The sequence below is a fragment of the Cetorhinus maximus genome, chromosome 25 (genome assembly GCF_964194155.1).
Source record: "Cetorhinus maximus chromosome 25, sCetMax3.hap1.1, whole genome shotgun sequence".
In the NCBI taxonomy this organism is placed as follows: domain Eukaryota; kingdom Metazoa; phylum Chordata; class Chondrichthyes; order Lamniformes; family Cetorhinidae; genus Cetorhinus; species Cetorhinus maximus.
Genome location: NC_135903.1, coordinates 22,349,091 through 22,377,047, shown reverse-complemented (window position 1 = coordinate 22,377,047; position 27,957 = coordinate 22,349,091). Strand labels below are relative to the sequence as shown.

Genomic DNA, 27,957 nt, shown 5'->3' with positions numbered 1-27,957 from the left:
TTCATACTTATGCACACGATCAAGATTAAACTGTAAATGATGAGTGTCAATTATTGTGATGTAAAATCCAGAAAACACAGGACTTAAAGAACAATTGGCCTGTAGAAGATAGAGATAGCTTAGCATTTTAACCAGAATCCTCCTCTCTTACTATTGCGTAGTAATTTGCTACTATAAAGGTGATCCAAAGACCATGAATTATATGTATGTATTTCTATGGTCAGGACTAAATCATTCACCCCACCCTCAAGACTAGGCGGCCATTCAATTAGTATATAAATGATTTGTAGCTTAACTCCATGGACCTGTCTTGGTTCCATAAACCTCAGTACCTCTGTCTAACAGAGGTCCATAAATCTCAGGTTTGAAATTTTCACTTGACCCCCTCCCTCGACAGAATTATAAAGGCTGATACACTTTTCTCAATTAATAGTTCATGTAACTTTAACCAGTGCGGGGGGGGGGACGGCCTCGCTTTAAGACGCACGGGCGCGGGGGGGACGGCCTCGCTTTAAGACGCACGGGGGCGCGGGGGGGACGGCCTCGCTTTAAGACGCACGGGGGCGCGGGGGGGACGGCCTCGCTTTAAGACGCACGGGCGCGGGCCGACGGCCTCGCTTTAAGACGCACGGGCGCGCGGGGGGGACGGCCTCGCTTTAAGACGCACGGGCGCGCGGGGGGCGGGACGGCCTCGCTTTAAGACGCGCGGAGTTGGTGCTGATGCCGGGTTTGGGTGAGTAAGTGTCGGGTCGGTCTGTGAGCCCCAGGCCGCACCGGGGACGCGGGCCGAGGGTGTTGGGGCGGTGGTGCTGCGACTCTGGGCCCAGCTGGCGACGGGAGTCGGCCGCCGGCCGGCGCTTTGCCCCGGCCATGACTGGCACTCGGAGCCTGAGGCCTGAGGCCTGACCTGGCTTTGCCGGCCTTTGGGTTTGGATGTGGATGTGGAGCCGGGGCCGCAGGGAGCGGCCTGTCCTGGGCTGAGCCGGGGAAAGGTATTGTCACTGTCCACCCGGCCTCGCATCAGGGACACAGGCGATCACATTGATTCCCCTGTAGATTATCCAGTCCTTGTGTCCAGGAAACTGATTATTCCCCCAGTAAACCCGAAGCTCCACACATTCCTGTATTAAAAACCGCTGCTTATTTGCAGGTTTATTTCTTCAGGCTTTAAAGTGTTTTCCTTTTAGGTCACATTATAACTCAGAATACAGAGTCTCTCAACTTGGGGAGTGTAGTAATCTGATGTGTGTCACACATACCTTTTAAGAAGAATGTTATAATGGTAGATCACATGTTCTTATCAGAGTAACACTGGCTACTTCAGCAGTCAGTAGCCTAGAGTTAGAGTCTGTAATGTAGAGTCAGGGTTTGAGTGACAAACACTCCAGTATAGCTGTCGAGTTCCTTTGTAAATAAATAGAACGTGTTCTACATAAGAGCTGTCTGGCGGTCCACTCTGTCTAGGGTACCGACTCGGCCATCCCCAAACAAGCGTGCAACCCGGATCCATTAGTCCAACTAAACCAGTGACCAGGATCCAACAGGAAGCTTGCTTTCCAGCATCCAAAAGCCCTCCCTCTTTACCAGTCAGGATTGACTGGACTTCATATGGTGGTCACAGGTTGATTGTGTAACTATGGGCAGTCCCTGTCATCACCTTCCCCAGAGCTGAAATTGGCACTAGACCTGATGGTCATTCATTTGTAGAAAAAAAAGAAAGGCCCAGAGATAGTGAATGATATTGTTCTGTTACCACAACTTGAGTTAGGGACCATTTTCAGACCACAGTGAAAGGAAATCCCACACGTGTAGTGCCAGACAATATTTTGGTGCTGTGCTGTACTGTATTAACTAGAAAAGCGCTGCCTGCTCTTTTTATTTATTCACGGGATGTGGACAAGGTCAGAATTTATTGCCGATCCCTATACAATTGAGTGAGTTGCTATAATAAAAACAAAGTGCTGGAACGACTCAGCAGGCCTGACAGCATCTGTGGGGAAACAGGGTTAATGTTTCGAGTGCAATTATGACTCCTCTTCAGAACTGACGAGAGAGCGTTCCGAAGAAGAGTCCTATCGGACTCAAAACGTCAACTCTGTTTCTCTCCACGGAATGCTGCCTGGCCTGTGGAGTCTTTCCAACATTGTTCTGCTTTTGTTTCAGATCTTCAGCATCTGCAGTATTTTGCTTTTATTTGACATTTCATAGGATGGTTAAGAGTCAACCATGCTACTTGGAGTCACCAGGTAAATAAGGCAGATTTCTTTTGCTAAAGGACATTAGTTAATCAGATGGATGTTTACAGCAATCCAATGGTTTCATGGCCACCATTTTACTGATACAAATTTATTTAATTAATTGAATTTAAATTCCCTAGTTTCCATCATGGGATTTGAACTCATGTCTCCAGCTCATTAGTCCAGACCTATGGATTAATAGCCTATAACTGCTATGCTACTGTATGTACCCCTATGGTCACATGCAGTAGGCTGCTAAAGCTAAATAATACTGATGCTGGAAATCTAAAATAAAAACATTAAATGCCAGTAAGACTCCACATTTGTGAAGAGAGAGAGAAATTCTATTTAATTCAATGCACTTTATTGTCCTTAAGGAAATTTGCTGTGGGTAGAATTGCTGATGCATAACCAACCAGAAAGAAAAAAAGAATTACACGGCAATATACCAATCCGTGTAACAAAAGTGCAGCAGCAATATCACAGCTAAAAAGAATACAAAAGATAAAGATAGAAAAAGAGAGTCTTGGGTCTTCATGCTCCCTCCCCAACACAGGTATATATGACAACTACATCTAATTTGATGATATGACTGTGTCCTCTAGACTGTCTTCTGGACCAGGAATCGATGGTATATTGAGAGGAACGGTGATGAAACAAATATGGAGTTTTAGGAAGCTCTCCGATCCTGGGTAGTCACAGTCCATCAGCAGAAACTTGGCCATCCTTAATATCCCGCTATCTCTTTATACCAAAAAATCTCCGGTCCAAGAAAAGCATCTGCTTTGTGCTGACCCAATCCACTCCTGTGCAGAGGTATTCCAGCCCAAAATCCCCTTGCTGAGTGGCAATGGCTCCAACTCCCTTCTCCTAGGCTGCACACTCCTGGGTCCGGTGCTGGCCAAAGAGCTGTTCCAGGAAAAGGGGCATTAGGGAGATGACCAATACACTCAGCACCCCCGAGTTGCAGTTGTTGCAGCCAAGCCAAACCAGTCACTCTAACACGACTGGCCACTGCACCATGGCATCATCTCCTGATCTGTAGGGAACCCTCTTTCCATCTTGCTGGTCACAGTTAGCATTTCAAGTTCTTTGGTGCCTAGGCCTTTAGATTAATCTTGGCTCCGCATTTAGCTGGGCACAATGTAGCAACAGATGCTTTCGGTCATCTCATGGTTCACCCTTGTGAGTGGAAGGTCCACCTTGAAGCAGTTAAGGATGTTTTTCTAGCTGAATGTTTTATTGGTAACCATTAATTTTCCAGAAGTAATAATCATTTCAGACATTGTGGCAGTAAATAGAGGCAGGATTTCACTGCTCTAATAAAAGAGATTTCCTCTCGAGTTGAGAGATCAATTATTGCATCCAAACCTGAATCTATTCCAGTTGATTCCCAAGTTATTGAAACATAAAGGCTGCTTGTTCAGAATATCTCATTTCACCGGTAGATACTTGGATAAATTCTTATAGGCTAATAGAACTAGGAACACAAAACGGAAGATCTTTCTGGTGAAGTTCTTCTGTCATCTTGATCTCAGATTTATGTTGCAACTGTTTATGTAGCACTACCAAGGGATCACATGTTGGCATCCAGTTTCAAACAAGCTATTGGGAAATAGCGCCAAGTTGGGCCCTTGCTAGTTCCCAATTAAGTTCATAAAATAATTCACCTACTGCTTGAATCTTCTTTGTATGAATGAGTTTGTTTTTTTCACATGGTAGCCCTGATTTTCTCAGTGGCATGTGCCATTGTCGTGAGGACCCTGAATGGTACAACAAAAGGAAATTATGGAGTAAGTCACTTATGCTCTCCGTATTTTCCTGGGACTTCTGTGTTGATCCACTGTTACCTGTCATAGGAAAAAAGAGGAAAGTGAATTTTCATAGCTTCACCCCTCTCTATTTAAAAACATCAGCATTGGTGATTTTACAGGATCATTGCTAGTGTCTTCATGTTCCTGGTACTTTTCTTACAAATAATGGCATTGATGGCCTGCCAGTGGTGTGATTTACTGCTCATTGATAATTTTCTCTACTAAAAATTGCTTGCATGATTTAGAAACAGTGGCATTTACATACTTAAATTTGAACACTCTAAAATATGACCTGAAGAGAAATAGGCTGAGGCATTCTGTTGAGAAGAGATTGACCTGGTGGGTGTAGCACTTTGGATTAGTGTAGCCCTTGGCTTTCCATAAAAGACCATTTTAATCTTTACATTGCTGTCTTATTTAATATGTTTATCAAATTGCTCCAAAAAATGGCCACAGTGCTTTCAAATTTGTCATCATGCTTGCTTTGCTTTATTCTAATCAATAATTCAGGAAGATATGACTGTGGTTCTGCTCAGTGAAATCTATAATGGTCAATGGGCTATATTTATGATATAACGTTGCTGATCTCACCATTGTAGAGAACTGTGGGCCAATAATGTATTTTTGTTGATAATTTTGGTTTGCAGAATTGGTGAATTGCAATCCCTTATAGAGTCGTTGATTCGACATTCTGGTGGGATTACTCTTCAGACTCATATGATTTTAAAAAAAACTGAATACCAGTTCTCCCTTTCAGCTGGGCTCGGCAATAGTCCCATTATTTTATTCAGAACGGAAATATTTCTTGCACTATATAAATGTTTGCAGAGCCTAAAGTTATATTGTATTTCTTTCATAATTTACGAAGGCTTATTAGTCGCCTGTGGTGCAAAGACTTGAGGTAAACCAGTGACTAAGCTCTAGATGGCAAAGTGGTGGTTCAGTGCATCTACTGGCTACTTTGCCTTAGGGAAGAAGCTCAGTGTGCAGGGTAAAGGACCTTTCACCTGTCCCACTGCAGTTTCCTGGAAATCTATTAATCAGGTTCCAGTTGACAGCATAGAATCGTATTATAGCATAGAAGGAGGCCATTTGGACCATGGAATCTGTGTTGGCTCTTTCAAAAGAATGACCAGTTAATCCTAGTGGATTTTTCTCCCCCAGGTGTTTATCCAGTTCCCTTTTGAAGGCTACGATTGAATCTGTATCCACCACACTATCAGGCAGTGTATACCAAATTCTAACCAATTATTGCATTAAAAAAAAAATCTGTATTTGGCTTCTGGTTCTTATGGAAGGTGTGATATGTCATGTGGGGCAATTCCACCAAACATTGTGATCTAGATTTAACTGCAGCAAACTGTGCCATTGACAGGTCAAACTTAACACTAAGTGTTATAGTAACAATTGATGGCCTTTCTACTCTCTGCCCAGGTTTGCACTATTTTGATATACCCCAATGTCATTTGGAGGGTGAGAAGAAGAAGAAAGAGCATGTTCATCGCTCTTTGATGCTGTAACCATCTGGAGGGCTACAGATATCTAGTGATGGTGGGGATGGTATCGAAGAGCTGGCTACTTTCATTTTAGCTTCAGGCAAAAAGCAGGTGATGTCTTGGCATAAATCCTGGAGCTTCATACAACACCAAGAGTTAATGATGTGCAGTGCTGCCTACCTGTGATATCACCGTAATCTTTACATGTATGTGCACAGGTCATGATTCCCCCAGAGTTTGTCCAGCCAGGCTACACTGCCATGATCTGTAGATGGCCCATAACATTCAAAGAATGAAAACACTATCAAGTAGTTAGTGTATCCTTTCAGGCTGCCAGTTCTTCTTCCAGCATCCACCCAATGACTGAGGCAGGTCTGTACAATTCCCATATGCTGTTCCTTAAATTGCTGCCTTAATTGGAGTTGAGTTTTCTGGACCTCTGAGAACATTCTATTTGCTATAAAAAAAATAATGAAGGTATAAAGCAGTGGAAATTGTTATTCTCTAGAGTTTGTCAGCATAAGAACTAGTCCTAGAGGGTGTGGAGAGAGACAGAATTGAGGAAAATAAAAGCAAAATACTGCGGATGCTGGAAATCTGAAACAAAAACAGAAAATGCTGGAAAAACCCAGCAGATCTAGCAGCATCTGTGGAGAGAGAAACAGACGTAACGATTCGAGTCTGTATGACCCTTCTTCAGAGCTGAGGAAGTTCCCTTGTGTTCTGGGGAGATTTGATCAGTAACATTACCTTCCAGTAGGGGTCAGTAGTCTGCAGCTTCCTTGTTTCACGATGAGCATAGCTTAGTTTATACCAATACCTAAACCTTCTCATTTTTCAGAGTGAATTAAACTCAGTTCATTATAAACTACTTTCAATTATTAAGCAGCTGACCTGTTTTACTTTCCTTGAATGTAAAATATAGCAGTTGTACGTTGTGTAATCATCCTAAAATACATATTCATTGTTAAGGGAGTCACTGACTGGGTCAGCAAACCCACCCAATGCTATACTATGCTGCTTTCCTGCAATTGGTAAATATTCAGTGACATTCTTTGAGATCAAAGAGCCTTTGAAGCTTTTCTTTTGGAAGGTGGTAGAAAAGTTGAAAGGAAACAACATTTCAAGTGCAATTTGAAGTAAAGTACAACTTTTTTTGAATGTTTTCACAAATCCTGATTTTTGTTGCAGGTTTGTAGGAGTTCTGAGTGTGGAGGAGCTGCACCAACAGAGAGACAGTTCAAATGATACCCAGTGTTCATGACTACATCTCTGCTGTTGAAATCCTCCCACTCTGAGTTGTAGCTTTGTTGTTATTGTCCAGGTGCCTTCATTGTTTTACAATAGAAACATACAAAGGTTTCATTCTTCCTTTATCCAGTGATGGTAGTATCCAAAACTGTGGTACAGTATTCTTCTTGTGGATGCCCTCAATATTGCAATGTATCCAGCTAGAACATCTGAAATAGTTTGGTTTGTTGGGATAAGTGAATTGCTCAACCAACAAGTTGGGTGGAAATTTGCAAGATGATCCCCATCCTACCTGTTGGGCTAATAACCAATTGTAGTCCTCCTTGCAATAATGTAGTAATGCATGATTGATATATGTTATTGAACAGCACATGATAGTGTCTGTGTGGTTTTAGTTTTTGCCATTTTTTCTTTCCTCCTTTCCTGAAGATGCTCTCTCTTACTGGATTGTATTATATGATGGGTGTTAGAAACCCTCCCATACCTTGCACAAATGACCAGTTTTCATACGTCAGCATAAACTGAGAATATTGGCAGACTGTTTGTTTAACTATGGACCATTACAACCAAGCCCAGCTTTGTCATCCAGTGTTGACACACGTGCACTTGATAGTGGAGACATTAGATAATTACGTGTTGTAACTTGGTCTCTTTGTTTGCTCCCATTTAGGTCAAATGCATTGGGGTCAATTACACTGTAACTGAAATTGCCTAACTCAACAGCTCTGGAATTGAATCTGTCACCTACTAGTATATAGAAACTAGTTATAGCCTAGATGGTGTGATTGTTTACTGAATCATTGGGAGAGCTGTTGTGAGAAATGTTACTTGGGAACAATATTCAATTTTGATATAGTATTGGACTACTTAAAGTAATACGTGGGTTATTCTGCACAGTTGCTAATCTTTTCTAAATTGAAAGTTTACTGACTTGAGGAATCTGAAACAGTATATTTACCTAATCTAAAGAAATACATTCATCAGCAGGTAGTAGGATAAACAGTATTGGTAACTCTGCCATGGTATAGACTGAACTATGTTGTTGGTCATATCTTCTACATTCCAAGTTCTAAGCTGGCAGGCTACAGGATTACAACTACAGTTTTTAAAGGTGTTTCTCAGTGACCTGAATAGGGTTTCAGAAGGTGATTGAATTTGAAAGTTTTAGCTTTGCTTTTGACCTTGATCAAATGATAATTATTGGGTGTGGAAAAGCATCCATATCAAGTTTGATGTTGATTCAAGGCACCTTGACATTGATATTTGATTTGCTGATACTGTATCTGTCATTAGGGATGAGCTAGAAGAGAAAAAAAATCCCCAATGCTCCCATGACAGATAAAATCACTTAGGTTTGTTTTCCTCCTGCATTCTCCATTTTGCAAATAACCAACATTTGCACAGGACCCTCATGTGAAATTATGTTCTACAAATTAAAACTGACTGTGGATTTCAGGTCATACACATTTAAGCTCAGACAATGATATCTTGCACCTTCTTCCTTTTATAACCTGCAGGTATTGTCTCACTGGCTTGACGACTCTGCAATTGCCCAGAAAATTGTTTTAGCGAATATAAAATATCAATTTCCAGCACCATGCGGGTAAGTTTGAGCGTTGAGATATTTGTTTCGATTCCATAACAGTTGTAAATACAGCCTTTTGTGAACAGGGAAGCTTCTTTCTTTCCTTTAAAATTGAGCTATTTTCACTGTTAGCCTTAATTAGTTTATATTTTTAAGGTACTTTTGCCTAGCTCTCCATTCCTAAAATATGCTTTACAAAATGCTGGTTTGGAGTGAGTAGCGGAATCAATTTTCACGTTGAATATGTTACAGTTGATTATTTAGCTTGATTTCCCATAGGCTATTTTAATATTAACTTGGAAAACTGAGGGCGGTAGTAGTTTTGGCTGGGGAGGGGGGTGGGTGTGCCTGCCCAAAATACTTGTTGACTTAAATGGAAAGTAAAATTGGGTGGAGTGTAAAACCAAAATTGCACCAAACCTGTCAATTTCCTGACTGGACTAGGTTAAGATTGACCCATATGGGCAGGGTGTAATACCAGCATACCATCTGGCAAGTTAGGTTACATTTGCCCCCTAGGTGGCAGTTACAATTTTTGTGGCCCTTACAAATTACAACACAAGATTGAATTTGAAAGCATTAAATTAGTACTGTGGTGCATGAAACTAGAATGCAGGTACAGCAAATAATTAGGAAAGCTAATAGAATGATATCATTTATTGTGAGGAGAATTAAATGCAAAAGTAGGAAGGTTATGCTTCAGTTGCACAGGGCACTGGTGAGACCACATCTGGAGTACTGAGTACAGTATTGTTCTCCTTATTTAAGAAAGGATGTAAATGCGTTAGAAGCAGTTCAAAGAAGGTTTACTAGACTAATACCTGAAATAGGCGGGTTGTCTTATGAGGAAAGGTTGGACGGGCTAGGCTTATATCCACTGGAGTTTAGAAGAGTAAGAGGCAACTTGATTTAAACTTTTAAGATCCCCAAGGGTCTTAGCAGGATGAATGGGGAGAGGATATTTCTTTTTATGGGATAATCTAGAACTAGGGGTCACTGTTTAAAAATTAAGGGGTCGCTTATTTAAGACAGAGATGAGAAGAAATTTTTTCTGAGGGTTGTGCGTCTTTGGAACTCTCTTTCTCAAAGACAGTGGAAGCAGAACCTTTGAATATTTTTAAGGCAGAGCTAGATAGATTCTTGATGAGCAAGGGGTGAAACGTTATCAGGGATAGATGGGAATGTGGGGTTGAGGTTAAAATCAGTTGATTTTATTGAATGGTGGAGCAGGCTCGAGTGGCCTACTCAAATTAGTATGTTCGTATGATTTAAATGTTAGATTGTCAGGGATTTCTAACTATATGTATACTGTATTGCAATTGATAGTGGACAGGAATTTTAAGGCCCTGTTTTTTTTGTTGGAGGTAGTGAGGGTGGAATTTTATGGCACCTCCTGCCGTTGGGATTTTCTAGTCCCACCGAAGTCGAATTTTAAATGGCTCGCCGTATTTTCCGACCCTGCCACGAAGGATCTGTAAAATTCTGCCTTATGTGTGCATGCTTTCCCCCGTGTAGAGATTTTAAATGTTGCCGATGTGTAATTAAAATACCTAGTGTTGAACCATGCTCTTTTCAATTCAGAATTGTTCGGAGTCCATTGAGTCCAGCTTTGAAATTTGGATTAAGATGCTTAACAATTAGGAAGGAAAATAGAAACAAATGTAGAACGACACGGTCAAACAAGCCTGTCTGTTGAATTCAAGGAATTGCTCCCGGTCTGTATTTGCTGCCTGTAGTGTGCAAGCAAAACTGAATTTTTTTTTCTGAATTTTTACTCTGTTAATGCATTCTGGATAAATGTTTCCAAAATTCATAAAATAAACTTGCATGTATATAGCACATTATTACATCTGCAGGAAGTCCCAAATGCTTTACAATTGGTGGACTATCTTTTGAAGTATAGTCACTAAATGTTTCTTGCCTTTTTGGTGGTCTGCACCACTTGTTCCTGGTTGTTAAGCTGCTGTTTTGTTCGCCCAAGCCCCATGCTCTTCAAAATTAAACTGAAAAATACTTTTGAGATGTTTTGACAACGTGCAAATATTGCCTTGTAAGGTTGCTTTTGTTTGAGTTTTGTTTGCAAGTCACAAGCATGTAGTTTCTCTAATTTTTAATGCACAGATAGATTAATTGATCTCTTGCCACACTGCTGGAATGCACCAGCACCACAATCAGTAACTTGTGGAACCTTCCTTTGTGTTGCCTCCTTGTAGTCACAGCAACTTTGACTAATTGTATATGTGTTTTGATTTCAGATGGACATGGAAGAGGGAAAGGGAGGAACAGGCCTCCGCCAGTATTATCTATCAAAAATTGAAGAACTACAGGTGATATATATACCATGGCAGAATCAAAATGTCTGGGAAGTTTTATGGGAAAAGCAGCTGTAAAATTAATTACCTTATAAAACATAGAAACAATGAAAATAGCTAACCTGGATCAGTAGTAACCAACTTTTTGTTTTAAATAATTGAGGTGCCAATTTTGCAATAGTCTGACCCATTACAATAATTTAATCTGCTCCCTGACGATGACCTCTAATTTGTAAGAGGGATGTTCCTAACCTTGGGGATTGGGGGTGGGGAGGACAATGGCAAGTGTAGTGAAAAATATCTTATCAGTTAATAAAATAAATACAAATTGCATGATTGTACAAGCAATTATATATCTCAGAATTCTAGAATTAGTTGCCAGTCAGACTATGAAATTGCCTTCTAAAATTTACCAATTAACTCGCTATTAGCATTTATGCTGCCATTTACCTTTCAACACTGCAACCTGTTTGTTTTATTATTATTGAGAATTGGTGAAACCTTTTCTTGGTTAAAAAGACAGAGTGCATTAGGAATCATTTCTGTAATAATGAAAACTCTGTCTAGGTTTAACAATGTTCTTTTAGTAGCAGCATAATTGAACGCTCAAATTCACAAACAACGAGGTGCCCCCTCCGTGTTCTCTTCTGACTTTTGTTTGTTAGCATCTTGCCTTTCTGAATTGATACCATTCCGAATGAATAATACCGTGCTTGAAAGTCATCAGTTCTAATGTTTTCTTTCTTTCTTAAAGCTTATTGTTAATGATAAGAGTCAGAATCTCCGGCGCCTACAGGCTCAAAGAAATGAACTCAATGCCAAAGGTAATTAAAAATGCTTCTGTATGGTGTTGCTGTATCTCATTTGAGTTGAGATTGTGCTCCATCTCTTACCTGTGATGTGTGAACTCACAATTATTTGTCTGTTGGTGCTGCAAAGGGATTGAAAATGAATTTCCAGCAAATGGTAAAGGTCTGTCCATTATCTACCATTAAGTGTGGTTCCAGTGGCCATTGTAACAGAGTATGATTCACACCAGGGACACCTAAGTGTTGATAAAAGGTGAATGCAGATGTAATCCGTATGGCATCACTCATCCGTTGGCTTCTGTCCAATGAATTTCGATGCCCTACCCCATCCAACCACCAGTTCCCTTCTACAATGTACGTAGTCCTGTTGTATCAAAGGATTGCATGCGGGGCTATGAGTTTAGATGCGACTGGTTAATTTTAGTATTTATCTTGGATTTAGTTTCAGTTCAGTAATTTCTATTTTATCTGGAATACATTAATTATGTAGTAAACAACCAACAAGGTTAATAGTGGAGTCTGTTATCTGTTCTACAATTATTCAGCAAAGAATAGAAATTTAGTCTAAAGACTGAACTCAATTTATTTGAAAATGCTCCTGAAAATTCTTTTCCTAGTGGCTCAGATGATGAAAAATTATGAGAGCTAACTGTGACCTCATGATGAGATTTATTTTCTGTTTTTATTCTGTGCAAAGTTTTTTTGGTTGATCTATGAGATGGTATCAATTTATGACTTAACCTTGTATAATACTGAAACTTGAACGTAATTATAAATGTTTCTTACAGTGCGCATGCTGCGGGAAGAACTACAGCTATTACAGGAACAGGGGTCTTATGTAGGAGAGGTGGTTAGAGCTATGGACAAGAAGAAGGTGCTTGTCAAGGTAATTTTTCAGTTTCTTATGGCTGTCGAAGGATACACACTGATTACAGAACTTGGTCTGATCTGCAAAGATCTGACGACTTGAATGCTACAAAGATTTATTTTTTCACTAATGGAATACATTTTGTAGTGCTTCTGGTGAATATTCTCTTTCAGAAGCTGATTTCTATAATTATATTTGATACAAAGGGCTTGTGATTAACTTGAAAACTCTCAATACCTGTTAGTCTAGCGTGTGATGTTTCTAATGTTCAATATAGAGTTTTAAACTAAAAATTCAAAAATAGATGTGTCACAACATTACAAAATTTATGGATTGCGTTGACTTTTGACACTTTCAGTGCTCTCATTAAAGTTATTATTTCAAGATCTCAACTGCCCCATAAGCATGTGCGTGGATTTAATATGTTCATCCTGAGCTATGACTCTGAGTTTAGTTTAGATTGTACAGTTTGAACATGTGCAGTCTCCCTGAGAAGAAACCTGCAGAGAAAGCAACAGAGTTAATGTTTCGAGGCCGGAAGACGACTTCAGGGCTCCACAGATGCTGCCAGACCTGCTGAGTTTTTCCAGCCTTTTCTGTTTTTCAGATTTCCAGCATCTGCAGTATTTTGCTTTTAATTGAATTTTGAAACCTCTTTTATTGACAACAAAGCTAATGGCATTTACCTGCAAAATTGTAATTTGTGTGAATTCGTATCTGTTGTATGATTTTTTTTCCCCCCTGTATTTGAATACCTAACCCTGACTTTGTGTAATTTCTGTCTGAATCTGTATAGATTAATTCAGGTAGTAATTTCCTGTTTAGTGTTGCTTGCCCTCAGACCCCAAAATTAAAACCTGTGTAATTCCAGGAATATCTGGCATGAATCTATATGGTGCAATAGTGGCCAGTGATGACAGCCCAAGATTGCCTGTAGTTTCTACAACAAAAGAGCTTTGAACTATACGAATGGCTTTTGTTGAACAGCTTTCCTACCAAGATTGTTCATATCCCATTTACGTCTGTGCCCTATCCTTGCTGACCACACTGGCTACTGTTTCTGCAGTAATGTCTGATGGAAGCGAGTCTTCACGTAATGTTTCATACAGATCAGCTTCCTGTACTCTGTATTTTCTTTTTCAATACACATTGTGGTGAAGCTTGAGTGTGTTGATTAGTGGAACATAATGTCCTTGGCACTGATGCAGAAGATGAGATTCCATACTTAACCAATCCTTCAGGCAGTTAGAATTATGGTAGTGGATTACAGGGCTGTTGTTTAATCAAATATTTAAGCTTTAACATAGTAGGAATAGGGTAGGAATTCATTGTGGGAATTTTTTTCTGTGCTGATTTACAGCCTGCTTGCTCACCTTGCCTCAACTAATGCAACATGTACAATCTTGCCATTCCTCTTTAACTTTTTTTTTCAGTTGCTTCTTACAGTATGTAGGGCATGTAATTGAGTGGAATCATTAAAGATTGATTTCCATATTAATAATTGATGAGTGTTTTAAATAGTATGCCAGCTCTAAGTGGCACCGCTTGTTGGAGTCGTAATGTGCTGCTTCATGGAGTGCAAGGCTACTGGCTTGCACTTGAGACATTTTCCCCCCTCGTGCCCCCTCCCCAATAATCACTTATTGACCTCCACTGCAAGGTGCTATAATCCCGTAGAGTGGTTCATTTATTTCATCCCACTGTCCAGTGACAACTTGCATTTCTATAGCCCGTTTAACATAAATATGTCCAGAAGCAGAGGTGTAACAGACCATTAAGCTCTGAAGGAAGAAGAGTGAAGGGTAGTGAACCAAATCGTGGTTAAAGAGGTAAGTTTTGTGGAGACTTTTGAAGTGACAGCCAAGTGGAGGAGTGTAGGAAAATATCCAAAATGGGGCTATATGAGACGGATTGTGCCAACTGAAAAAATGGAGGGGAGGTGTGCAAAGGACATATGATTGAGAAGAGTAGAAGGCACCCACTGGCATAAAGAGCAGCAAGAGGGGATGAGATTATAGAAGGAATTGTAGTCCAGTTTATTGAGTTTGCTGCAGAGGGGAATGGAGAGTATGTAAAGATTGACTAGGACAAGGGTGAAAGAAAGCAGGACTCAATAGGATGCAGGTGACGGTTTTGGACATGTAGTTTTCTTGAGATGGAATTTAGGAGACTTTCCAATACTCCAATTGACAATTTGAGTCTGGAGGTGTTGATAACGTGGATAAGCATGTCAGCTGAAGGAGGGGATGCACTAATGTGGAGGTGAAAAGAAGCAGCATTGACAATCTTGGATATGAGGATTTAAGTTCAGCTCAGGGCACTGGAGTTGAAAACCACAGAGTTCAGACTGAATGAGAGGATGGAATCTTGAGTGGTGGTGGGGTGGAACTATTTTAGTAGAAGCTGAAGAAATTTGCTTTCATCTTGCAGAGGTTACATATGGCAAAGTTTTTGTTTGTCCTCAACTTAAGGTCTGTACCTCCCAGCAACTAGTTATGGGGCCAGATTGGTGGAGGGCTTGGGAGAAGAAACTTGGACTTTGGGGTATATAGGTTGGAAAGTGCGAAGAAATCCAATTCTGTGGTAATTGGAACAATGAGGGGAAAGTCAGTTATACTTGATTTGGTGTGCAAATGAATAAGACATTAATAAGAATGCCAGTGGTGAGGCACAGTGCAGTGCCATGGTGTGAATGGCCTCTTCCCTCCTACCTGCCGAGTTTCAAAATTTTAGCTGAGCCATTGTGCGGAGATAGAAGACAGGAGGTTCTTTACAGGGTGAAGGAGACGTGGCTGGACTGCTCTCGGGGTGAAGGAGATCTGTTTGGATTACTCCTGGGTTGAAGGAGATTTGGCTGCACCACTCTCGGGGTGGGGGAGATTTGGCTGCACCGCTCTCGGGGTGAAGGAGATTTGGCTGCATCGCTCTCGGGGTGAAGGAGATTTGGCTGCACCGCTCTCGGGGTGAAGGAGATTTGGCTGCACCGCTCTCGGGGTGAAGGAGATTTGGCTGCACCGCTCTCGGGGTGGGGGAGACTTGGCTGGACCACTGTGCTTTGAGGTCATTCGTGGTAGGATTGATAAATTCTTGCAAGGTTCTTGAAAAAATTCAGGAGTTTATTTTTAATGTATTACATAAGTGGTTATTTGATCTTTTCAAATCTTATTTGCATTAAAATGAAAGGACTGTTAGCTATTTTTCTTTATAAAAATATACTGACCAAATCTTGTATGTTTTTCTTTTGTAGGTTCACCCAGAGGGAAAATTTGTTGTGGATGTTGACAAGAACATTGACATTAATGATGTGAGTATGGTATTGCAACTGCTGAATTTGAGTGTACAACTTACTCTTCAATACTCACCAATTGTATCAAATTAAAAGTCTTTGAATGTGATATCATTGATTTAAAATGTTAACCCCCATGGTCAATACAGAATTAATAAGTCCTGCCTCAAGATGCATACGCTGTGTGTTTAAAAACTGATTATATTTTTAATTCTGTATAACCCATAGGAAGTCATATTTAGAATTTTTAGGTACCCTACCTTCTACATTGTAGGGGGTTCAAAGACCAGAAGCCCTAGATTATGGAGACTTAAAAACTTTAAATTCATTGGGGAAAGGAATGAGGACACATTTTGGCTTTTAAATAATGCTGAAAGGAATAAATAATGTAGGTTAAGGCAGTTTTAAAAAAATTTATTCATTCACGGGATGTAGGCATTGCTGGTTAGGCCAGCATTTATTGCCCATCCCTAATTGCCCTTGAGAAGGTGGTGTTGAGCTGCCTTCTTGAACTGCTGAAGTCCATATGATACAGGAACACCCACAGTGCTGTTAGGAAGGGAGTTCAACATTAAGTTGATTTCACCAGAGACCATGAATTTTAAATTAGTATGCTTTAAATGAGGCTAAGAATCCAATTACCATCAAGTAGAACACCAGCAAAAATGGTAAATAACATATATTCAGCTAAATAAATATCTGTTCTGAAAACTCAATTCAAGATGAGTTTGCCATACCACGGTTATATTGTATTCCTGTGTGCTCCCACAATTTTCTCATTCAAATTGTGCTAAAATACCAATATGTAAACCAGTGCATCATTTTTTAAAAAAGAGAATAGACACATTTCTAACCTTCTGCTTTAGGCTCACCGGCTGCGAAGTGGAGAGTTTTTCATTGAATGCAGCTGTCAGAGTTGAATCGTGCGAATTATGAGTTTCGCTGGAATACTCTCAGGAGTTGGGAGATGCTTTTATAAAACATATTTTTGTGTGTAAATGTAGTTGGTGATTGAATGTTTTTGAGTAGAGCTGCATCCAAGATGAAGGACAATACATTTGCTCTGTGGAGAGAGTGCCTATTGGGCTGTGATTTTTTTATTAAGCTCTTAGTCTTATATTAAGTTCTGAAACTGGATTTAAATCTATTTTGAAAGCCTGGCATTCATTGGGTGATAGGAATTCAGTATATTTGCCTAAATGTGGTTTGCTGCTAAAATTATACTGTTTTAAATCATTATTGAAATGTTATCTTTATTGCGACGTTTCTGGTCATCAAAGTGAATGTTATCCATTCTGGGATGTAACCAAACCTCAATGCAGCTCATCCTGAATGAACCCCTACCACATTACGATTTTCCATTTCCACTCAACATCACCTTCCAATCCTGTGACCTCTACTACATAGAAGGACAAAGGTACCAGATGCATAGGAACGTCACCACCTGCAAGTTCCTCTCCAAGTCACTCAAGTGCTATATCACTGTGCCTTCACTGTTACTGGGTCAAAATTCTGAAATTCTCTCCCTAGCAGCACTGGTTATACCACATAGACTACAGCAGTTCAGAAAGGGGGCTCACCACCACCTCCTCAAGGACAATTGGGAATGAGCAATAAATACTGGCCCTGCCAGTACTACCCACATCCCATGACCCAATATATAAAAAAAACCTTAGCTGATCTTGCCAAATAGCTGCATTATTTTCTTTGGTAATGGAGTATGCACGAGGGAGATTCAAGTTTGAGGCTAGCTGTCTGCAATTAATTTTCTGTAACCATTTAATGTAAGCAGGTTGATCACTAATTGATATTTCCCCTCAGATTTTCTTCATCTCTTGATTTTGGAAACTTGCTGGTTGCTGATAATGTTTGCCTTATTTACAGGGGTCAGCTGTGTTTTGCTTTTAGCTGTTGCCGATAACTTGGGTATTTTATACATTTAAAGGTGACTCCTAATTGCCGTGTAGCTTTGAGAAATGACAGCTATACTCTGCACAAAATTCTGCCCAACAAAGTGGACCCTCTGGTATCTCTAATGATGGTCGAGAAGGTTCCAGATTCTACCTATGAAATGATTGGTGGCTTGGACAAACAGATCAAGGAGATTAAGGAAGTTATTGAATTGCCTGTGAAGCATCCTGAACTATTTGAAGCTCTCGGCATTGCGCAACCAAAGGCAAGTGCATCTTTCTCTTTTTTTGCCTCCTCCTATTTGCTTCCTGTTCCCAATTGAAATTAACCAACAATGTGCTGATCATTCTTTAACATGTGTTGAAGATTTAACACAGAACCTTTGCTTGAAAACCAAGAAAGTGCTTATATATGTGTAGTTATGGAAGATGTACCTTAATCTTTCTAGGTCAAAATTATTTTTTTAATATGCTAAGGCCTCGTCGTTTTATCTTCCAAGTGGCTAAAGATAAATCTGCAGTCAACAGCCTACGAACTTGCCAATGCCTCAGCGATTTATTCTTAGAGGTGTGAAATCAGTACCCTAATTTTCATAAGTATAAACTTATTTGATTTAGACTTCACTTAATTTGAGCCAGTCATTGAATTGTTTCCTTTCTTTGGCACTTGCTTGGTTTAAAGTATTATGGTGGTATTCGAGAAAAGAAGCTGGGTCACTGGGGTCTCATTGTAGAGTACGTAGCAATGAAATGGCATTGATGGCGTAAACCCAGAATACCACTTCATGTTAAGTCATGAAAGGGTTTAAATTAGTGAGAAATAGTTTTACGATTAATTTATGAACTATCAGCGTGGCAAATATTTGAAACATTCAGTTTCAATCAAACAAAAGTTTTAAGTGCATTCAAAATAAAGCTAGTAGAGGGGTGATCCCCGCTGGAATGAGACCTTTTCTCATCGTTGACTTTTCTTGCATTCCTTATATTTTGCTCTCTTGTTTATATACCTGTTCTGTCCTTCTCAAAAAAACCCAAACTGGTTCCAGCCAAGTTTAATGAACACCTGTAACATTTTTAAATAAACCTATTCTATTAACTACATTTGGTTGTGTGTAAATGGGGCCACTTTTAGCATTTCATTGTTTTAAATTGAATATAACATATCATCTTATTAAATATTTGGTACTCTGGTGTAGTGAACCTCTGTTTCAATAAGCTGGTGGTAAAATGTTTGTTTCCTGCTTTATTTTTCTTTCTTACTTGCCAGCATCGCTGTTTTGATGTTTGGATTTGCTTTTCCTAGTGAAGGTTAAGGCTGAAGTGTCCGGTGCAGATGGGGTTTGCTCATGGATTCCGCCATTGTAGAGAGGCAGTGTGTAACGTCACTGGCTGCCAGCTGTAATCCTGCTCATTTGTATCATACTCCCCTAAGAATGTATTGAGCAAAAATGTGTGTTTCAGCCAGGCAGCAGGGAATTTAAATGCTACATGATGGAAGTTTCACTCCCACATGCAATTGCGAAAATATTGCCAAAAATTGTACAAAGCTCCAAATAGTTCGGAAGATACTTCCAGCTCTAGACTCCAGGTGTACAGCTACAAGGGAGCTTGGATTCGGTAGCACCATTCCTATAATAGTAGATTATTTGAAAGCATTTTATTTAACGTCTAACAAATTACACAGCTCCTGTACAGTCCAAGTCAGGCTGACTAGAATTCTATTGAAAATATAATGAGCTATCTATACTTAATGTGTGGATTGGGGGAGATTGCATGATTTAATTTCTGGTGCTATTTTTAAAATTTGATATCCAATTAAGTTTAAAAACCCTTGTGTTGTGACTTGTAGCTCTGGATTTCCAGCACTCTGCACCAATGTTTGTTTACTGCCTTTGAGTGAAGAGTGTTATTATCTGCTCCTTTTTCAAAGAGGAGTAATCCTTTCCAGAAGGAGAAACTTTGATATTGAAAAAATTGCAGTACAAGAATATAGAAATTAATATCTCCCTCATTTCATACTTAAAATCTTTCAGAAGTGGTTTCTGTCAGAAAGGTTTTCTGATTGATTTTGATAAATTAAAAGTTGACAATTTTGTCAGTTTTCTGGTTAAAAATCAGTAATATCTGAAAGGTTAACAGCTATAAATTTATTGGTGAACTGAACATCAGTAAAAGTGAATACCCTTTAACTTCCTCTCAGAGGTACTTGATATTTTGAGTAGTGAACTTTAGTGCCTTGAAACAGAAAATATTCACTCAAAATGCTCAGTCCTGTGCGTTTCTCTCCACTTTCATCTCTGCCCCTCCCAGATTGTAGAATTTCAATTTTCAAATGTGTTACTTTTACTGATTTCTAATCTGTAATTGGTTACTAAGTGTAAGAAGCAGTTTGGATTGTTATTTCAGGGAAAAAAACCAGCCGGCATTAAAGGTGCTGGCTGACAACTGATCTGTATAACATCCAAGTACTTGGTGTACAAGCCCACTATGTGCCTGATGTTTATGGAAATGTTCAGTTATTGCTGTACAGTCATGTGTAGCTTTTCACCATTTTATTCAAAAAGTTTGAAAATAAATATAAGCTGGAATGAATCTCCAAAATAGAGCATGTTGAAAATCTTACATTGTAACTAGCTACCCTTTGGCCACTAGGTCACATCAAGACAGGAGTTCTTGAAGATTAAAGCGCTATCATCAAGCTTCTTTTATTTACATATTTTACAACGTGTCATGTTTATTAGAGCTGAATAAATTGCTTTGAATGGGGACAGGGAGCCAAAAGCTAGTTGCGTTTGAAAGCTGTTTCCAGAAGCAACACTCCTTGCTAAATGTGCTACAAAATAGGCTCTTGCCAAGCCAGAAATTGTGTTTTCAAGGCTAGGTTACAGGAATGCTATAGTAAAGGAAGCCTTGAAACTCTTGTGTTTTGCACATTTCTTCTATTCGAATATAAATGATTTGGCTTCTTGGCCTGTTGCTGTGTTTTCTTGGCGCATTGCAGAACGCCATCATTTCCTGTGCAATAAGGTTCATTTATAGGGCTTTAACAATACTTTGTTGTTAAGCAAATGGATTGTTTATTTCAACTTTGTAAGGTTTATCCTGAATCTGCTAGAATTTTGCACATCTTCAGATCTAATTTCTCTGGCAAAAGAATGCATGTTCTGTGATCGATCTGCCGAAGGCGAAGAATGTCAAATGTTTGTGCTTTTTGAATCAACCATGAGGAATAAGGGGCAACAATCCTGTTTCCTTCATTTAAAAAAAAATTGCTGTGGGGAAGTTGTTAGCCTTTTGACATTGAGAAGATTGGGAGCACAGAGGAGTTGAAGTTTTAGTGTGGAGGATCCTTATCTCCTCACTCAATGCACTGCATATTGATGTTCTGTTTATTGCTGGAGCTCTTTAATCTTGATGATAGTTGCAACAGATCAGCAATAACTTGCATTTGTAAGCTGTTCCCAAGTAGTTAATCAGCTGAAACTCCTTGAGATATTTTACTATATTAAAGGCACTATGCGAATACAAGTTATTATTCCTTGTCAGAAAGGGTCTGCATTTTAGACATTTTGGTAAATTATAAATTGACAAGTTTCAGTTTTCTAGTTTTAAAAAAAAATCAGTAATAACAGAAAGGTTAACTGCTGTAAATTTATTGTAAATTAATTGAACATCAGTAAAAATAAATATACTTTAATCTTTCACTTTCTGCGCATGAATGGTGCTGGTTAACATTTAAGCTTTTAATACTTTCAAAGTTCAGTGCAGCTCTGTTCTATCTTCCACATTGTGCTTGAGGTGAATGTGTTCTATGGTGTTGGTGACCATGGCAATAAGCTTTAGTTTGTGCTGCTTTGAGTAGACAATGTTGGTGGAGGGTTACTTTTAGTTGGCCATACACCTTTTTCAAAAAAAATTTAGTTTTTCATTAACAAAACGTTCTAGAAAATTTTATGTAGCGAAAATGTTCTTGTTACACCTTTTCAGACAGGGCCAAATCCTCTGTGTGACTGAGTTAAACTTTGTCGATTCCTTGGCTTTTAACTACAATTGCAATTGGCAAAGAATCTGTTGTAAAGTTTGTTCCCACAGGGTTTTACTAGTAGACATTAGATCTCATCTGTATATTTAATACATTTTAGGGTGTGCTGCTATATGGACCTCCAGGCACTGGGAAGACACTGCTAGCAAGAGCTGTGGCCCACCACACTGACTGCACTTTCATCCGCGTATCTGGCTCTGAACTTGTACAGAAATTCATTGGCGAGGGTATGTGTTTGAGGGCTTGTTTACTCCTTCTTCTGATGGATGGCATCTCTGACAATGTGGCACTTCCTCAGATGATGCCAGCCTAGATAAAATGCACAAGTCATGGAGTTGGATTGAATCCAGAACCCTCTGACTCGTGAGTGTTTCGAACCTAGGCTAAGCAAGTGTCTTGTATACATTATATAAGTGACGGAATTTATTCTCTGTTTTTGTTTCTTCTCCCCCCTGCACTCTTTCAGCTGGTTGTCTGTGTTTTATATAGAGTTGATTATTGGTTCCTGGGTATTGTTCTAAGCGCGTTGGCTGTCTAGATTCAGTTGGCTGTTTTTCATGTGAGTCGTGACAGAGCCTGACCCTGTCCTCATATTCAACGTTCGCATGAGCATTTTCCAGCATAGCCATTGGTTAGGAATCCAGGCTGTTCTGTTACAAACCACCCCCCTTTAGACCAGAGCATCAAGGCTTTTGTATCCTCTGAAGGTCTGGCTGAGATCAGTTCACTCACCACAGATCTGAGAAAATAGCTGATCTTTATGATTCCATGTATATGACATTTGGGGGTGAGATATAGGCTGTAATTTTTTTCAGTTCTCTTTCATGCCTGCTTAAGCAAAGATCCAAGGTACAATTCCATGGGTGTCAGCAGCCGTTCACTATGTCCAGGTGCTTGTTTTTCATGTGTCTGCCCAGACATTAGGTCATGATATGTTATTCGACAAAGAAAGGATGACTAAATAGCAAGAAAGGATGTCAAAGTCAAGCCTGATTTCTTCACCTGATGTTCAAACACCAATACTTTCAGTGGATTTTACTGGATATTAATCACAAGTAAGAATCCTGACTTTTTGACCCCTGCTTCCCTGAGTACGGGAGACACTGGGGCCATTGCAGTAGGGTAGCACTGCTTTGGCTGAGATCTCCTAATCTAATGGTTTTGTGTAGGTGACTCTGCAAATATCAACACACTCCTGAGGATTCCTCACAAATATTGGCATACTTCCAGGGATCAGTATGTCAACTATCCAAAGGAACCGGTTCTATCATTGCAGAAAGTGTACTGGCATTCAGCAATAGAAATTACGTGCTGGTAAAAAGAATATGATCTCGAACTCCTTGGGGTTTTATAACTGTTCGACAGTCCTTTGAGTTATTTCAGTTAAAATTTGGTACTATGCTGGTCTGAGGTCCCCAGTGCAACTAGATTGTTGCAGTTACCTACTGAACCATTTGGAAAGTTAGTCTTTAATCTGATCAAAAGGATCAGTTGACAGACATCTGAGTCTTGAAATAAGGTCACGACTTTGAAGCTGCTTTTAATTTAGAATAGATGCGGATTGGGTGGGATGGCTTGATTCGTTCTCCTCTTTCCCAAATCATGAAAATTGGGCAAGATAACCTGTGTAGTTAACAGAAAACAACATCACGGAACAGGTGACAATTTCTACATAACTAGCCCAGGCTTAGCAGGCACTAATCTGTAGGTTGTGTATACGCATACATTTTTAATAAACATTGGCCACTTACGGGCGTACAAAAACTTGTAATTCGGATTGATACGCTTGAACATTTGAAATCTTCTGTTTTGTAAAACCACCTTACTTTTGTAGGTGCCCGTATGGTGCGTGAGCTGTTTGTGATGGCTCGAGAGCATGCCCCGTCTATTATCTTCATGGATGAAATTGACTCTATTGGTTCTTCGCGATTGGAAGGCGGTTCTGGTGGTGACAGCGAAGTGCAGCGCACAATGTTGGAACTTCTCAACCAGCTTGATGGGTTTGAGGCCACTAAGAATATTAAGGTACAGTTTAATCTTGTCAACTTGTCTTATTTACATGAACTAACACGATGATGTGCACAAAACATGGTCGTTCAACTGCAGGCAGGGAAGACAGGAAGAGAAAAGGCTATTTGAAACCTTTTCATGTAGGTGAGCTTCTCTTTTTCCATGTCCCAATACTGCTGGGAAAAAATAATTAAATGTCAAGAATTTATTCATTGGAAGCTGTCTTCTGTGCATCAGGCCATGGCTGCTTATGTGGAGAAGTAAGTCCCTTTGTGCATGCATTCGTGTCCGAGCCAAACTGGCAATTGTCTTGGCAATGAGTGAAGTGTCTCTCATTGATTAATTGAATAAATAGAGAGCTAGAGGAATAAATATGTGGTTGGTGTGAGGCCAGAGAGAAATGAAAATAACCTGTGTGCGTCCTGAACAAAATTCTAAATTATATTGGCTCTGCACACCATTGATTCCAGCTATTTCCATGTTTGGCACAGGTAATTATGGCAACCAACAGAATTGACATCCTGGATCCTGCTTTGCTGCGACCAGGACGAATTGACAGAAAAATTGAATTCCCTCCTCCAAATGAAGAGGTAAGTTTGGAATTGTATCATGCAAGTGGATGACCACAATGATGTTTCTTTATAAATGTTATTTCAGGATGAAATTTAAACATGCCTCGTACCATCAGTGTTTAGTCATAAAATAACATTGTTTGGAAAGATATCTGCTTTTTATGTTTGCCAATAATTCAACATTTGTTTGTAAATGGAAACTCTGCATCTGTTTTGGCCCTGTTTTATTAATTAGTTGCAGATGATATCCTGTGACTCTACTTTTTTTTATGTTTTGTGTTGAGGCATAGAGTGTGGCACAGTGAATGCCACCAAGGTAAAACGGTAAATTCCCTGGCCATCTTTATGAACCATATCTGGTAATAGGAGCTCTGTGCCTATTCAAGAAAGTTTGATGTAGTTTCTTTATTGCTTAGAACTATTTAATTAAAAGGGTGTTGCTCTTAAACATGAGTTTCCAAAGCAGTTTTTTTTTTTTGCTGCTGCAGCATAAGTTATGAGTTGGCCACGGCACTTGGATTCACAGTGACTTGTGAAATTCCATGTGTCCAGTTACTAATTTTGTTCTTCTTAAAATCCAAGTGTTCCCAGACTCTGTTTTGAGTGATGCAAATCCAATAGACTGCCTCTCATAAAAGCAAATCCACTTGATCATCAACACATTTTAATAGCGTGCACAAACTTGAACTGCTTTGCTTAGTGAGAATAATGTTTTTGCTTCCTCATCCTTCCCTCTCCTTAGGCTCGTCTTGACATTCTGAAGATTCATTCTCGCAAGATGAACTTAACTCGTGGTATCAATCTGCGCAAGATTGCTGAGCTGATGCCAGGGGCATCAGGAGCTGAGGTTAAGGTGAGAGAGTGGCCCAGGCATAATTCTGCTGTGTGCGTGATTGGAAATTGTACTACTGCCAAGCCCATGACTTTTTCCTCTAAAATCTGGCTGTGTTGATGAAATCTTGCATGTCATACACAGCAATAGTCTTTCCTAACACTTGAATCTACTCCAACCAAGTAGTAAAGCAAGAAAGCATATTGAGCCAAATTGTTCAAAACAAAATTGCAAGCTCCTTTTAATTGTAAAGTTCTTCACTAAGTTAGACTTTGTTTTATTGTGAAAAATTAATTGCCTTGTGTAACTTGCTGCCCATTTGTTAATTTGTCACTTGGTACATCTGACTGGATGGTAGATCAGCAAAACCTCTCCGTTAGAACGATTCTGTAGTTTATTAAAGATTTCCAATACAAAATGGAGTACATACAACAAAAACAAAAGTTGCTGGAAAAACTCAGCAGGTCTGGCAGCATCTGTGGAGAGAAAGACAGAGTTAATGTTTTGAGTCCAGATGACTCTTCTGCCAGTTTTTGAGGTATGCTTTTATTCTGCAGGGAGTGTGCACAGAAGCTGGCATGTATGCCTTAAGAGAAAGAAGAGTTCATGTCACACAAGAAGATTTTGAAATGGCAGTGGCCAAGGTAAGATACTGTAAACATTGTATGAATCTTACCTGATTGAAAATCCTATAATTTTCCTTGACCAAAAGCAATAATACATTGCAAATTGTTTCACATATAAAATCTACAAGCTTTATCACAAAACTGTTTAATCTGAAACTACTCCTTACGGCAAAGCACTCTGTGCACCAGAACTGCTCCTTGTAATGAAATTTCTCACCCCTCCTCGTTTGAGCAATGTTGTCTTTAATGTCTCTTCACTGTGCGTGTCCTATTTGTTGCACTTCAAAGTGCTTTAAGATTACTCATGCATGAGTACATCTTAAAGGGACCGCTGGTTGTGTGTGGCGTTAGTTTTCTGCATGGCACATTTTCAATTGTTGTGCACTGTTGCATTCAAGTGTTCACTTTAAATAGATGATCCTCTCACCAGTGATTCCCAACCAGAATAGCCCTACTATTCACTCTATCAGAACCTTAAAATAATTTTAAAGACGACTATTAAATCATCTTAACCTTCCCTGTTGAAAAATAATCCTAATGTCTAGTCCGACCTCATAACTATTGTCATCCTGATGAATCAATATGCGTGGCTTTAGATGTTTATAATGGTACATCTAAAGCTACTCTAGCCAAGGTCGAACCAGTGTTTTGTGCAAGTGCTTTTTTTAACTTTATTGTTGTACTCTCATAGCCCTATTTATCAAACCCAAGAAGTTTGCCTTTTTATATGGCTATATTTGCCTACATTTTCAGGGAATTTGAACCTCTAGTCTCTTTCATCAACACTATCCAGTGTCTTTCCATTGTATATAGTTCCTCCTTTATGTGCCTAAAATGTATTTCTCCCATTTTCCTACATTAAATTGCAGTTTCTCCTTGTCTGCCCTCCCCAAGTCTTTTACGGTTCTTCTGTCTCTCTTTCTCTCTCCCTCTCACACTGATTGATATGAATAAAACTGGCTCCAGCACTGTTCATGTGATGCATGTTTTCAGCCCTTCAATCTGAACAACAAACTCTTCGTTTCCTGTCTTTCAAGCAAATTCCTCTCCATGTGTTATGTTTTTAGGGAATAAGGGAGTTTTTTTCCTTTTTAAATTTTCATTCTAATTTCCACTGTATAAGTGCCAGAAACAAAAGCTGTCCAGCATGATTCTGTGCCTGGTGTTTTGCTGGAATACAGAAGCATGATCTGATCTAATGGGTAGGAAAGAGGAGGACTTTGATTAGTGACTTGTGGCAGGCTTTCCCATCCCTTGGTGGCCACTGCTTGATCAGTGAAATTGACCTATGACTGCAGTTGTCATGTATATTTTTTTCAATAATAAAGCAACTGTTCAAGTCTGTTTTTAGAACCCATTAGTATCTATGAGGATTAATTTAATAAAGGTTGCTTCGTTGGTCACTTAGTTAGGCTCTGCTGTTCATTGTGTTGATCAATCCTGTTTACCAGCAAATCTTTTTCCTTGCAGGTTATGCAGAAGGACAGTGAAAAGAACATGAGCATCAAGAAGCTTTGGAAGTAAATGCATGTAGTGAGGTTGTTGTAAGAAGGCTATTGGGAGATTTTACTGTTTGAAAATATCTAATCATTGTAAGCTTTCCTGTCTTTAATAAATGTTCATGAAACACAAGACTCAATACTATACAGTTATTAAAGTGTTAATGGGAATTTTGTGGTCATTGCCATACATAATGAGTTATAGTATTTTGAGATCTTTCTCAGGTGGGTTTCATTTGGGCCACCTGGACGAGTTACTTGCCAGGAACTAGTGCATCTGGACTGGACTAGGCATTTTTAGAATATTTTTAGGGGTTGTAGGCTTGAACTAAGTTTAACCGATTCTCTTTTCTCTTTCCACCCACCTTTCAAAAGCTGCTGGTTATTGTGATGACTTTCATAAAGCATTGAAAAACATTTTCACCCATGAACTCTGCTCAAAATTAGTTCAGCAAACCTACATTTTGCATGTTAAATGACTTCCCTTAAAATGGTTTACTTGGGCAAACGGCAATAAGAAGTGTTCATTCTGTCAACATACTGTCAAAAGACTGCGAAACTGCCCAAGCCGAATGGAACAATAAGGCTGTGGATTATTAGCATTATTCTTAGTTAATTAAAAAAAAAATACAACTTCAAATAATTTGGGTTAAGCAGGCTTTCTGCAGGAGTTTAGAGATCTTCCACCATAAGAAAAACACTAGGATTTTCGCTTAAATTCATTTTTCATTCATGGGATGTGGGCATCGCTGGCTAGGCCAATATTTATTGTCCTTCCCTAATTAGCCTTGAGAAGGTGGTGGCGAGC

General features: G+C 39.4%; 1 protein-coding gene across 2 annotated transcripts; it reads left to right on the top strand.

Moving 5' to 3' along the window:
• Window positions 1–570: 570 nt before the first annotated feature.
• On the top strand, window positions 571–27,282 carry psmc5 (proteasome 26S subunit, ATPase 5). Of its 2 annotated transcripts, none has more exons than XM_078529607.1 (13): window positions 571–733; window positions 8,316–8,401; window positions 10,639–10,710; window positions 11,450–11,519; window positions 12,293–12,390; window positions 15,620–15,676; window positions 17,604–17,834; window positions 21,711–21,837; window positions 23,445–23,635; window positions 24,112–24,210; window positions 24,935–25,045; window positions 25,582–25,668; window positions 27,121–27,282. In XM_078529607.1, exons 2-13 carry the CDS (start codon window positions 8,396–8,398, stop codon window positions 27,172–27,174), a joined length of 1,203 nt encoding a protein of 400 aa, XP_078385733.1. In that variant the 5' UTR covers window positions 571–733; window positions 8,316–8,395; the 3' UTR covers window positions 27,175–27,282. The 2 variants fall into 2 exon arrangements, with proteins under 2 accessions (XP_078385733.1, XP_078385736.1); XM_078529610.1 differs by lacking the exon at window positions 571–733 and adding an exon at window positions 2,615–2,793.
• Window positions 27,283–27,957: the final 675 nt, after the last annotated feature.

Coding starts and splice junctions, on each gene's coding strand:
- psmc5 (XM_078529607.1), top strand. Junction 24,211..24,934: donor TCCCTCCTCCAAATGAAGAG/GTAAGTTTGGAA, acceptor CCCTCTCCTTAG/GCTCGTCTTGACATTCTGAA. Junction 25,046..25,581: donor CATCAGGAGCTGAGGTTAAG/GTGAGAGAGTGG, acceptor TTTATTCTGCAG/GGAGTGTGCACAGAAGCTGG.